This window comes from Ambystoma mexicanum, chromosome 2p (genome assembly GCF_040938575.1).
Source record: "Ambystoma mexicanum isolate Mex_15411 chromosome 2p, UKY_AmexF1_1, whole genome shotgun sequence".
Taxonomy (NCBI): domain Eukaryota; kingdom Metazoa; phylum Chordata; class Amphibia; order Caudata; family Ambystomatidae; genus Ambystoma; species Ambystoma mexicanum.
The window spans coordinates 486,966,071-486,980,780 of record NC_090923.1 but is presented as its reverse complement, the minus strand read 5'-3'; the positions used below and the strand labels follow the sequence as shown (position 1 = coordinate 486,980,780).

The window sequence follows — 14,710 nt, the reverse complement described above, 5'->3', positions numbered from 1 at the left end:
CTGGCATTGTATTTTTTTGTATATTACTCTAGTCAAGGAATGTACTCCAAATGTGGACTTAGAAGAGGCGCATGGAACCGAGGTAAACATTTATGAAGTGAAATTGGGCATCATAATGCATTCTGAATACATTTTCATTACGTCACTATCTTTTCCAGTAACTCTAATAGTATATGGTTCAAAGTCTATGTAAAATACTTAGCTTGGAGGTGCTCTGTCGAATACAAACCTTTACTTAGCACTTTGGCTGGCATTGTATTTTTTTGTATATTACTTTAGTCAAGGAATGTACTCCAAATGTGGACTTAGAAGAGGCGCATGGAACCGAGGTAAACATTTATGAAGTGAAATTGGGCATCATAATGCATTCTGAATACATTTTCATTACGTCACTATCTTTTCCAGTGCGTTTAGTTGTTTTCTATTTGTAGATATGTACTTATGTTTGTTTGCTTTGAAATTAAATTTGCTTTATTAAAACCATATAAAAATTATAATTTTATTCAGCTTGATGTCGCAGTCTGCAAAGAGAAGGCCAGTGTCTCGAAGCAAATCAAGAAACCAAGGGTAAAGAACGTACCAGTTTGATTTTCACAAGCTTTTGAGCAGATGTTTTAGTCTTTTTAGGTTTTATGTTCTGTATGTGTGCAATACATTCAGCATCTTCTATTTATTCTTTTAGAAGTCCAGAAGTAAGAGTATAAAGTCACAGACATCGCATGAAACCAAAGATGTTGCTTGCCAACCAGATTTTACATTAGAGCAACTAATATCTCAGGCGCAGCGTGGCACAGTCAACAAGCAGACTAGTGATGAATTTGTCCAGTGGCTGGAAAATTAATGGAATGTCACATGCAACCCTTACAAAGTCAGCCTGGACCATTACTACGTTGTGCCAGTTCGCACACATGAAAATGAAGGAAGTGATGATGCAATGCAACTGCTTGATGAACCCTTCACACAATATACACCTGCTAAAAATGTTCTACCAAAAAAACATTCATAGTTAGCTGTTTCTCCAATTCATGTTGAATTTTCACATCATAAACTGACAGAGGTTGAAGCTTAAATGAAATTGACTGATGATGATCTTGCACAAGATCTCTACTTCAGTTTGCAAAGTCTTGAGGATTTGTCCACCACCACCGACTCACTAAAATCAGTACTGCAGGACGATTGGCTACTAAAGGAGCAAAAGTACATTGTGTTTGATAGCTGCCTGTTAGAGATTGTATACATGCTCAAATGTGAACATACCATTGGGGCCAAGATATGCAGGGAGCCTTTGGTGAATGTGTCTCGTGTATTACAAGGCACCAACCTAAAAATCCAAGCAACCTGTGTCCACCTCCATAATACATTTACATGGTCTGCTCCACTGATTCTCGGCAAAGTGCCAACTGGGAATCTACTTTGTTCAGCGGATCGACTTTCAGCAAGATTTCCAGTTTTTCCTCAGTTTGTGGGTCTTGAGTTCCTTGCTAAAATTCAATACTACAAATACCAAAGGGAATTCTTATTCCCTATTAGTCATGCTTGGAATGTTGAACACATATCAATGGACAGTACATTCTCTGGCAAACTTTTCTGGCTAGCTGGCGACGGACAGTGTGACAGTTAAGGATGTTCCGCAAAGTACTGCACTTACCACTTTCAAGACATGGAAAATAAAAAAAAATGGAGTTCTGTCCTGGTGCAGGTGTCTGAATGTTCATCGTCTGTTGCCATGGAGAAACATGGTTTCATCAAATCCATTCAACTTCTTCAATCCAGGGGAATGGAAATATATACATGATAGCCACCGACCGGCATATTTCGATAGCACATGCAATGTGAGAGCAGATTCCACACCTTCTGCCTCAATTTGATATATGGCACGTTGATAAATCAATCAATAAAAAAATTACAGCTGCTGGGAAAAAGAAGGGTTCGGAAAACCTTATAAAAATGGTGTCAGTCCATCAGCAACCATCTATGGTTGAGCTCCAAAACTTTTGATGGATCTGTGGAAATTCTACTTGAAAAATGGCGTTCATTGATGCACCATTGTACCAACGTACACGCATGGACAGAAAACCAACATTTTCACAAATGTGCACATGGACCATTGTCGAGGGAGGAGGAACGGAAGAAGTGGTTGGTGCCATGTTCACCCCCACACAAAGCACTTGAAAACATTGTGTACGATAAAACGCTTTCGAAGGACCTGATGGGACTCGCCGATTTCTGTAACACTGGAGATTTGGAGGTGTTCCATAATATGTGCCTAAAGTACCGGCCCAAAAGGTTGCATTTCAGCATAGATGATATGGAGGCGAGAACAAGACTAGCTGTACCTGCCCATAACAACAACGTAGGTAGGGATCAAGCGAGAACTTCAGGAAAATTGGGAGTGCCACATTATTACAAGGCCTTTACAAAACAAAGCAAAAAATGGGTGGCCAAGCCAATAAACGAGGAAATGGATTTGAATTTGTCAAAGATCTGACATTGACTGTGTTGACCATGTATTTTCATGGACTGGAAGCCAATTTGTTCCCAGGACTCATACAATGCCACAAAACATTGCAAACAAGCGTTGTCCTCGAACTCCAAAATCGGATGCGTAGTTCTAGAATCAAATTATTTGTAGCTCTTTGTAAAATGCATTCACATAGACATCTGGAGGTGTTACAAATGCCAAATCATAAATGTCCAAAAATTAAATTTGAATTCAAAAGAACCTTTGGAATATTACACCCCTTGGTCAAACTCCCCTATATTAAATGTGATATCCCGCATCAGAGTTATTGGTCTGTACTGTGCCTAGTAGCTGAGTTTCATTAGATCATACAAATATATTGTTCAGTTCATTCTAGTATGTGATTTCTTACAGAAAAAAAAAATCCAAACGTTCTCTCAGTACACAGTGAATGTTGGTGCCTTTGGAAAGGCCTAGACAGAAGCAGTGCTCTAGACAAAGTGAGCATCTGGATGAAGGTGAGATCATTGAGGCACACCGCTCGGGGATAGCAGACAAAGACATTCGATGTTGGCTTTGTTATCCTGTGACACGCAGGTATGCTCAGCCTTCTGAAAACTGATCTGACGCCAAGGGCACACCCTACTCCTATAGTGGGAACCAAATCTTCAACGCCTCATGTCCCTTCCTGACCGGACACAGACATCCTACGAAGAAACATGTTTTCATTCAGCGGCACGATCATGCACTTTCACCAGCTACTGCCATTTTAAATATATCTTGACACTCCTCATGGATGTGCCACGTCACCTGTCTTGAATGATCGTTACAGAGAGGGCTGCCCCAAGAGCCTTTTGGAAGGACACAGCGCCAGTAATGTCATCACCCACAGTGTCTGAACATGCACTGTCCATTGGTAAGACAGTGTACATAATAGTATTACATAGGGGGCGGAAAGCTACAATTTTTCTTTACCCATCCGTCTATAGATTGCAGCGTGTGTAAGCTGGAATCATCTCTCCATGTAGCTAATGCTAAGGTCTATCTAACTCTCACAAGTTACGCTTCGAAAGACCCGATAATATGCTAGAGCCGGCTAATCCATCAACAGGTAATCCGCTTAGTTGAATATCTTTACATGGATGCTTCAAGCGGTCCTTCCAATTCTGAAACACTGTACCGCATCAATGCCTTTTCATTTCTTTCCCCTGCATTCTTTGCCGAAATCAAAAGCTAAATGTCCCTGCCTTTGAATAGAACAAGCGGCTTACTGTAATTTGGCCTTGAACGCTAGGCAGCAATTGGTCGAAGGACATAAGTTGTTGGGAATAGAAAAGAAAAAAAAAGATAACTTTCAATAAATTGAGAGCGGACATGTACCGCCAAGTTAGTGTGAAAGTGTGTGATACATCGTACAGAGCGGTTGCTCGTCCACAGACTAACCATGGAATTTCCAGAAATGATGTAAGTTCAAGTTTACATAAAATTGTTATTGGGATTAAAAACGAGTGGGGTGCTGTATGCATAATAACTAATTGACGGTGGGGTAAACGTTGTCCTTGTGCACTGTGATCTCTTTTCAAAAGCAATCTTGCAAGCTTCGTTATGGTGACATCTGTCCGGGGTTCAAACTCAATGGTTGCTATGTTTGTTCTCAGTTTTCTCCATGTGGTTCTCTATCCCGTTGGGAGCTATACCTAATTCACAGCGCTCAAATTGTACGCAACTCGTGGTCTCAAGTAGTACATCTTGTTTTCATTTGTGTGTTAAATATTGGTTGTGTTGCGCTTATGATTAGGTTTCAAACAGTTATGAGTTATACGTGTACGTAACTTATGTTAAATAAAGAACAGCTTCTGAAATGCATTTTTTATTGTGTTTTACTTCGTACCGTACTGCCCGTGCCATAGCTTCCAGGTGCCAGCCAATGGCTTCTTCAATCAACACTGGAGGATTACCATAAGCAGTGTTTTTTTCCAATCAGCGTTTTGTGGGACGATCAATATGGCCCTATATGTCCATTGGCGTTTCCGGCAATAAGGAGCAACATGTCAGCATTCATGATGTAGCAACGCGGAGAAGCAAGAGCGTTGGGCTTTGAAAGTGAAAAAAGAAATGCATTCTCCCACATAGAGCAACAAGGGGGAGAGGGAGTCATTGGATTGTTGTGCTGTTGTGCCATATAGCAAGACAAGGATACATAAGGACAAAGAACATTGAGCGTTCATCGTAACCCTCGGAGCTCGAGAGTGATGCAATAGTCGTCAGCTCTAACTTACCTGCAAAATTAAAAAATGGTTTGTTTCCTGGAGTTTATAATTTCTAGTGAACATTCTTTAAAAAATAAAAGCACTTGCAACATTGCAGACTACTGTTGATCTATTATTGAAATATTCAATACACAAATGCTATTTAGGGCAAGCCAGAGAAGGTACGCTCTGTGTGAGGATGTCTGTGTTTATCTTGTGTTATCTTCCCGTTTCTGAGGGCGTGGGTGATGACGGGGCACGTTGGGCTAGGCTGGCCACGAACGTAATGAAAACGGGTGGAGCAGATCGTTGGGACTACTGATGTCAGCTTCAGTGGGGGTGATTTAATTTATTGCTGCAAGCGCACTTGAACTTAGGGCGATCGATCCACGGATAAGATTAGCACAAGATGTCCGTGCCCAACACGTTTTCACATGTGTAAAAGTGAGGAAAACGAAGGCAAAATGCATAGGAATGTTTTTTTTACGATCAATCAAAGTATGCTTATAACGACTTACCCGAACGATCGGGACAATAACATTTTTGAGTGCACTTTTCCTTTAAGCTTCACTACACTGGCATTTGCTCATGTTATGGGGAAACTGATATGTCCTTCAGGCTGTCAGTACTGGGAAACATTGTTTCCCTTAGTCGTGTTGCTGTTACTAATTTTGGTTACTTTTGTATCACTTGTGGTAACTTTTTTTCATTGTGCACAGCAGCTTACACTGCAGTACAATGGGGTGCATTTTTGTTTTGCCCTAGACTAACACTCAGAGGATTTATGGTTACTCTAGGAGCTAAAAGCATAGGATGGTGGCAGCAGTGACTTTTTCCCACTTTTTGGGGAATTTTGTTTTAACTGTTGCTATTGGTCAAACATGGCCATGCCACGAGATTCTTCACCTGATTTTTTGCAAGTTTGTTCTTTAGCCTTCTTCCTAGGCTCAGAGGCCAGGAAAATCTTTATAAGGACTTCCAGTGCCCAGGAAATCAGAAGCTTTTGGCGGGCTACTGGAGAGTTGTGTGTGTTTGCTGGCAGGATGTGGGCTGGGTCAGTCTGACTCCAATTCACATACTGGTTTCAGTGTGTCTGAGTGGTATGCATGAATGTCCCCGCCAGTGGTCCTGAATGGACCGCTGCCGGGGGGTGTGTGTGTGTGTGGGCTAGTCCTGCTATTGGCCAAAGGAAGTTTCAGCTGTTACCTGGCTTTTACGATAAGAAGAGGACCCTTGCACCCATTCTTCAGAGATCCTGGAGAAACCTGAAGGAGCCAAGTATCCTATCTAGCTGTGAGCCCTTCAAAGAGACTCAAGACCTGCTGGAAGGAGGCCAGGCAACCAACTTCTGCTGCTGTCCTGGAGGAGCCCCGTCTTGCTCTTGATCTTTAGTAGTCCTGCAAAGGTGCAACGACCCGTGGATTGGAGGAAGCATCCATTCCCGACGTCTGCTCGGTGCCCTGCGAAAGAAAATCTTCGGGAGTACACTGGAACTGTCCATTGGCTGACCAGCTTCGTTTTTGGGCTACAGAGCTACCTAGGTAACCATATCGGGTTTTGGCCTGAAACTTGGTGGATCCTCAGCCAGCCCTGCAAGACTACCTCCCGTGAAATTCAGCATCCTAGCATCAAGGGGACCAGAGATGGAAGGCAATGTCCGTCTGCGGCTAATGAACCCGATTGCATCACCAGGCGCGGTGTTCACCGTCCGAAAACTGCTTACCTGACCCGAGTACAGTCCCAAGAGGGGTGCAGCATCGAGTTTTTCTGCATTCCTTGACCAAGAGTCCTTGCAACAGTAAAAGACACCAATTGGAGATCAGCTTGAAACTGCAACCCCCGGGAATCAAGGACTATGGCTTTCAGTGGGAAAAACAGTGTCGGACACTCTTCCTTTGTACAGCCAAGTCTGTGGAAGTTTTGGAGTAAGGGGGTAAGTTACAGAGTATCTAACCTACCCCTATACTCCAATTATAAGGCAATGGGCATATAATTAACCTTATTTCTAACACTTTTGGCTTTGCCATTGCTTGCTTATGCAAGACTTCTGACTGTTCAGGCTACTTTTGGGAATTAGTCTAACTTGAAGCCTAACCCTAAGAACCCTTCACTGGACCCCAGAGCCCCTACCTGCATTTTATTCCTGCATCCTAAATTCTGTGGAACTGTATCCTGAACTATTGGGCACAAGGCCCCAGGCAATTTAGGGCTGGACAATTTTAGATAGGGATCAGCTTTGAGGACCTTTTTGTGCATAATACTTGTCTAGCCTTTCCATTAGAGGAGTTACTGATTTGTATTATGCCTTATAACCAAGAGGATGTATATATGTATTTAGTTTGATAGTTTTGTTTGATAAGTCTACCAGCTTGTAGTAATTTTTCTATAGTGTGTTTTGGCCATAATTAAAATAACTATTTTTATACTTCTCGTCTTCGTGTAATCTGTGATTCTCATTGTGTGACCTCATTGTGAACTCTTTACAAGCTCACCCCCCCTGAAGAACTTAGCCACTTGTGTATAGGCGCGTTACAAATGCCATATCATATCATAATACCGCCTGTCACTGCTACCTAAACTGGTTTGGCTACAGCTTCCCAGAGTTGTTGCTGTCACAATATAGGTTGGCCTTCTATACATCTGTCCACCAGGCCACAGTATAAAAAATTAGTCCCAACAGTCGCCCCACCCCATGCTCCTTGGCTGGTGGAACCTGCTGTCGAATTTGTGGCATTTGTAGTTTGCCGCCATGGCAAACGGATCAATCTGGAGTCTGCCCCACTTGGGGAAGATGCTGTCCACGTGATCTTGCCACAGTTCCCACTCGTGGAAGGAGTGCAGCTCCCTGCTGAAGGAGTTGGTGAAGGTGTTCTTGACTCCTGCCAGGTGAAGGGGGATGAGGAACATCTCCTGGCCGACAGCCTAGTGCACAAGTCCTGTGTCTCCCTGGAGAGCGCTGGGGTTCGGGTGCCCCCCCGCTTCCTGATGTAGAACATTGTGGTGGTGCTGTCCGTGAAGATCCTCACCACTGTCTTTTAGGGACGAAACTTGAGGGCCCGGTACACTGCCCGCAGCTTCAAGATATATCGATGTCGAGAACCTTCTCCTCCGGCAGCCACAGGCCCATGCGTATCACGGTGCTCGCCGCCATGGACCGGCAGCCGCAATCTGCCATGTCCAAACCCGACTGAACGGCCTCACACATAGCGTCCTTATCATCCTGAACCATGGCAAGGAAACCATCCCGTTCATCCCCTTCGGGATGATGTTCAGCTGCCAAGGAAACACAGTTCCACAGAGTGTGTGTGAAACTAGAAGGCACAAATGGAGTTGGCCGCCTGAAGCGCCATACCCCCTGAAGAAAACACTTTCTTCGCCCAGCCGTCAAAATGCTTGTCGTCCCCATCAGGAGGGAAGGTAGGGTACGGCGCCTGCTTTGCCGGGGCCGTAGCTGTCTGCACCACCAAACTCTCCAGAGTAGGGTGCTTGGACAAGTAGCAGGGGTCACTACTGGCTGGGCGGTATTTTCGCGGCAAAGACTTGCTCACTGCCGGGAGAATCTCTGGAGCAGTCCAAGCCACTGCCACCCTTCTTTGCAGAGCCATATGGAATGGCAGTACCGGGTCAGTTGGTGGACCAATGTCGAGGATATCCGTAAGGTCATACTGAACAAACTCCCCTGGGGAGCAGACCATCCTAAGTACTCGGTGACCCGTGACATAAGTCGCCGGTACGAAGAATCGGCATGAGTGCCAGGCTCAGGACTACAAAATTCCACCTCCGGAGAGGTGTCCAGCCCACTAGCATCATGCAGGGACTGCCTCAGGTCCTCCAATGGGCTATGGCCAGAGAGAATCTCGTCAGGCACCATGCCATCATCAGAGCCCTCATCCACCTCTGCAATGAATTCCAGATTGCGGTAAGAAGGCACAGAACTGGAACCAATTCATGCTTGACCTTGGCCAGAGCCTTCCTAGGTGGTTCCCCCAAGCCACGGGGTACCCCTGTCGACACAGCTCCGAAAGGCGTCGAGTGAATCAGCGCCGACGTCGAGAGAATCGGCGTCGACAGACGCGGCGCCGACAACATCGACGGCAGCGACACAGGCCTCGTGGGAGGAGCCCCGAGCTTGTCCCTCGACATCCTGGGTGCCGACGAATTCCTCGGAGGCAGAGCCTCGAGAGAGTCCGTCGACGACCTTGGCGCCACAGGCGTCGACGTCTTCCTCGAAGATTGCACAGGTTCATGCAGTCTCGAGCGCGTCGAGAACCGGGACCTGCCCGGGCATGCCGAGAACGATTCCCCTTGTCCGAGCGGGACCTTTCCCGCGAATCGTGACAACCACCCGAGCCCGAAGGCATGCGAGCAGCGTCTCTCGGCTGATCATGACCGAGCCCACTCAGAGGCGCCGACTGAGCAGTGCCCTGCGATTCGAGAATCGCCAACATTTTCTTCCCGAAGAAAGCCCATTCCTCCGGTGTCGCATGCTTGGTGGGGTAAGCGACCCGCCAATGGGCGTAGTCCTCGAATGAGGACGTGAAAGGCGACCGATGACGGCGCTTCTGGGAGTGCCTTGAAGAGGCAGAGGAGTGGCGAGACAGACTCCGGGACCGAGACCCACTGGACTTCCGACGACGACACGGAGTCTCGCCCCTCGAGTCGTCCGTCGAAAGCCCCGCAGACCTCGACTTCCGGGGCTTGGACACCTTACCTACCGATAACTACTCCTTGCGCTCTTGCAAGGCTTTCGACGTGAGTGACTGGCAGTCGACACAGTCATCCGTGTCATGAGCCTCCCAGAGGCACCAGAGGCAGACGTTGTGAGAGTCCGTGACCGACATCTTGGACCCACAGTCCCTGCACTTCTTAAAGCCCGGACGCGGTGTGGAAGACGAGGTAGACATCTTCACGAAGAATAACTTCACAAACGAACAACAGAAACTCCACAGAGTCGAGGCGTACCGAGATTTACGAAGCGAACACGTTAGCGGAAAAAAACGAAACTGAGGCTATGGGCATCGTGCGTCCTACTTATCACAACCAGTGACGTCGGCCGTCGGAGGAGGTCCTTGAGGACGGCGCATCGACGTCATTGACGCAAGACGCAGAAAATGTTCCGAAGCAGCACAGCTGTGGTGATTACTATCATAGATATGGAATACATCGGAGGAGAAGAGTAACTGTCAGCATCGACCGGGACTGTGGCACCGAGATAGCGTCAGTGATGCTCGGACCTTGAGGTGCACCGGATGGTCCCAGCATCAAACGTTTTGGCGTCAGTACTGGGGCTTGCGTGGCGTCAGTTGAACCAGGTACCGCTGCTGCCTGCCAGGGCTGCTGATTGGGGGTTAGGGGACACCCACGCCTGCTGCAGCATGTTTCTGAAACATTGCCAACATCTGGACCTTAAAACCTTCGCCACTCGTGCCAAGTGGTCAGCCCACTCGATGGTTTTCCTCCATCCATTGACTATTCAGAATCTCGGTGGCATCTTTTTCTTGTGTGATGAGAAAGAGTGGCTCCTAGAATGGGACCTCCTCTTAGTCTTCCACTGATATTTCTCTTTCTCCTTTTCGGGGGTAGGCCCCCCCCAGTCTCGGCCTCAGAGGACCAGACGGTCGACCACGGCAGAAATTTTGAAGGCGGCCGGTTCTACATGAGTTCAGCAGCCCGCTCACGCACTGACTTCGGGTTCATTTTGGTGCTTGACTCACCCCTCTGAGGTGTGGCCCGTGCCGAGGCACCAGAGAAACCCGAAACTCAAGGCACGGAACATCTCGTGTTCGAATGAAAAATTGTATTCTGCTGAAAATACGTCAACACAAAGAGAAGGACTTGATCACTGTGTTCCTAAAGCAGCATGTCAAGCTAGTGGAAAAAAGGAATGGAGGTATGGGGTGTAGTGACGTGATATATTTGTGACACCGTCGTCGCGTCCAGAGCCGACGATCGAGGAAGACGGATAGATGATTGATGGCCGAATCGAGGTCCACTATGCCCCACCCCTTCGCCCCCCTGTCGAAGATTTTCCAAAGCAGAAGAGCTGGATGAGGATATCTATAGGATGAGGAATCTGTGGTAGAAAGGCAATCCATTAAAGCACCTCTGCCCCTTCCCGACTTGTCGTAGCTCAGCATTCCTGCTATAAATGACATAGCGACTGTAGTTTCTACCCCTTAAGGAAAAACTAAAAGGCAGGATTGGCCAGCTGTTGCAAAGCTAGGCCCAATGACTTTGCAGCTAACTTGGACTCTGAATTTCTCCAGAGAATCATCAGCTTTGGGGCTTAAAAGAATCTCATGATAGAACGCAATGTCAAGAAGTTTATTTTGGACATTCATTGAGAATCTTTAAGTATGCAGGTAAGCCTGCCTGCTGAACACTGTGGCCAACCCCATGTATCTGCCGACACAGTCTCCGATGTCCAGGCCCGTCTGCAAAGACTACCGGGCCTACTCCTTGCCATCGTCTACCAGACTTTGGAAGCCTTCCCACATCTCCCCTTTGGGGATATACTGCGCAGCCTCGCCAATGGCCGTCCACAATCCAAAAGAATATTTGGCAAAACCACAAGAAGCATGGGCTGCCTTCAAGGCCATGCTGCCTGATGAAAAGATTTTCTTTGCCAAGGCGACAACCTTTTTTTCCCTCCTCTTCAGTTGGGAGACTGGATGTATATGTGGCTGGCCTGGTAGACACTGTGGCCGCCTGCACCACTAATCCCTCCGGAGTTCAGTGGGTAGAGAGATATGGAGGATCTCCACTTGCCTGCCTATACTTTTTGGAAAAATCAGAATTGACTGGGGGTGCGGTACAATGTCTCCGACACAAGGTGGCCATATGGTCGGTGATGGCTGCTTTGGAAAGCATAGCCCTATCAGTAGCAGGACCCTCATCAAGTAGGCCAGTTAGCTCGTAGCCTCAAACAGGCCTATCTGGAGCACTCCAACCCAGGGTATGCACCATCCTGTCTAATAAAGCTCTGTACCTGGCAGTAGCGTTGCCATATGTATGGACCTGCTGCGTTTCCATGTCTGGGGACATATCTAGCCCACTGGCGCCATGAAGACCTTCAGCCAGTGCCATCAGATCGGTGTGGATGATGAAAAAAAAGTCAGATCCCGGAGTTTGTAGGGTTGACGCACTTGGTCGTCATCAGCGACGCCAAAAATGTCAGCCATGGAGCCGTTAATGTCGGTCCGAGACTTTGGCATGAAAGACTGCTCTATGGCGGTTGATGGTTTAGCAGTCGGCGCCAACAGGTTTTTTGGCGAGCAGAGGGCATATTGGAAGGGAGCGGCGCCCAAGGTGCGCTGGCAAGTACCGAGGCAAAAGGCGCGCCGACCTTCCTTGGCGCGAGCCAGTTGGCCCCGCCAACGGCATTGCAAGGATTTTGCTCTGGGGCCGGGGTCACCGGGCGCCGCTGGAGCCATCAAGGTCTGCTGCATTGAGGACTCACCCGTACCTACAGCTGCCTTGCGAAACAGGTCAAGCATTTTTGTTTAAAATTCTTTCCACTCCTCCCTGGACGTCGGAGCTGCCGACGACTTACCACGGTCACTAGAGGAATCAGATTTGTGTGTGTGGTGTTGTTTCTTCTTGTGGGAGGAGGAAGAGGACGAATGGCTTAGGGAATGGGGCCTTTTTGGGTTTTTTCCCCCTGATGCCTCTTCCTTTTCTGGAGTCAGACCCTTCGATTCGGCTTCCGACAACGGTCTACCGCGCCGGGATTTAGAGGGAGGTCAGGCTACCGCAAGCTTTGCCGCCAGTCCCAGAGGGACTTCGGATTCATCTGGTCATACGAACTACAGCTCTCAGTGTCGTGGACAGTACCGAGACACCACACAATTTCCAAAGACGGCTGACACTGGAGGTAAAATATCAAAGATGAGTAATCTGTGTGAGGAAGGAATCAATTCGGACTTAGAGTAAACACTGTACAAACATGATTTAAGACTGGGAACCTTCAGAGATTAAAAGAAAATGGTGCATTCACTTGGATGAACTAATATTACACAAGTACAAGCAAAAATAATGTTCAAATGAGCAATACATTTGAAATAATAGTGTGCTCAAAATGACAACAATGTTTTCTTTGAGCTTGTGAAAGACTAACAATTCTACTCTTTATAAAAAGCACCAAAATGGTTGTGATGAGACAGCTGCTCCTGAACTCCTGGTAAGAGGATTCCACATTAGGAAGAACTGGGCAGGAATACTTATTACTGGCCATTATGCATATCTTTGTGAGGTTAGCCGTCAACTATGTAGTCATTGGAGAGGCAATGAGCTATGATTTGCACTTAGTTCATAAAAACCCTTTTGCCTCCTTGTTTTGCCAGGTACGTAGGAATAGTTTGCCTACCTTTTTAATAACAAACGTCTTCCAACTTGGCCCCTAGGATCTTTTTGTGACGAGACTAGAAACATGATTCTAACTGTACCATATGCAACAAAAGCAATGCACACAAACATACCAAGCCAGTACTCCCCGCTCAGCAGTCCACCTTTCAACTGCATGGCATCTATTATTAAGCTGTGTCTAAGTTCATATATAGCTATTCCTCAAGGTCAATGCTCCATTTTAACATGGGCTTTTTTTTTTTTTTTAAACAGCACAGGGGCTGTACAACCTATCCTACACCAAACCATGTCTACCCATTGCAGGTTGGCCGGACATCACAAGCCTCCAAAATCAAGATATAGCAACAGTTCTCAATACATGTTTTACTGCCGACCAAAATGTCAATCATTTGGAGAAAAAAAAATCTTGCTAATTAAAAACAACAAAACCAGATTTTTGACACCTCCCAATGATAATAACAAAATGATTGTTACCTGACAGAAGGAAGCATGAGATAATGAATGCTCAGCGAGTCCTTCTCCTGGACAGAGGATGGGTCAATGAGATTCCTCAGGTTCTGGTACATCATTTCAGTGATAAAAGGCGTGAAAGGGGCCTGTGTTATAAGTAAATACACATTTTGTTTAGGTGTGGCTCTCTCAGAATCTGTATACAAATCATCAATAAAAGTTATAATTTAAGTAGGAAATATTACTCACTGCAGTAATTTTGGTACATCTTGAGTCAGGGGCACCTACATTGCAGTCGTTTGTAACAACTCCTGCAAATGCATGCAAATGTACTCACTAAGAAGAACCTTACACAAGCCTCAAAAGGGCCTTTGAGCAATAAACACTCAGTTACAAAAATATAGGTTGTGAATTATAGAAAAGGTCCTGAAGTGATTGGATGATGAAAGAAGCCATTGAAAATGTTTAGTAGTCAGTATATTGAGAGAAAGGCAGCTACTTTAAGGTGACAATTGCACCCCACTTCACCATCAAAGTAACATTTGATTCTCAATTTCACATATTATGTGTGGTGGTAGAATTAGTGTTTGATATAGCAAAGACCAACAGTAAGCAAAAAGCAAAAAAGGTGTGCGTAGAATTTCAAATTAAATGCCTTTCATACAGTAATGCTTAAAAGAATGCACTTGAAGAGGTCCTGTCTGTACGAGTGTTAGGCAGAAACCTGTGCAGTTCCCTTAGGGTCCACTGCAAAAAGCTTAAGACTACAGATGTTGGCAGTAAACCCAATTGGTAGCAGTCTGTACCACCCAGATTTACCTGGTAGCTCTGGCTGAGCAGCCAGACTTCTCTCAAGAAGAGTTAGACAGTATATAGAGTATACAAGATAGGTACCAAAATACAGTAGCACAAGCAAACACTGACCAGAGCTTTTGGTATCAAGTATATAATTAATTATTTAAAGACACACTTAGAAACACTCTAGCACTATTATTGTAAGCAAATTCAAAAACACAGTCACTATTAATATATAAACATCCCTTATTCCTTATTAGACAAGTCTTAGTTAACACCACTTATTTCCAAACAGAGGTGAGCGCTTAACTAAAGATGGCACTCCAATAAGTTAAGAAAAAGGGAGGGGGAAAAAAGGCAGAAATTAGAAACAGCACACAACATAATACTT

General features: G+C 46.0%; 1 protein-coding gene across 1 annotated transcript in view; it reads right to left on the bottom strand.

Annotated features, from left to right (window-relative positions):
• IARS1 (isoleucyl-tRNA synthetase 1) overlaps window positions 1-14,710 on the bottom strand; it is a 2,025,584-nt gene that overhangs the window by 699,760 nt on the left and 1,311,114 nt on the right. The window contains exon 23 of the mRNA XM_069643896.1: window positions 13,549-13,670. Coding sequence (XP_069499997.1) covers window positions 13,549-13,670 — 122 coding nt within the window. The remainder of the gene's footprint in view (window positions 1-13,548; window positions 13,671-14,710) is intronic.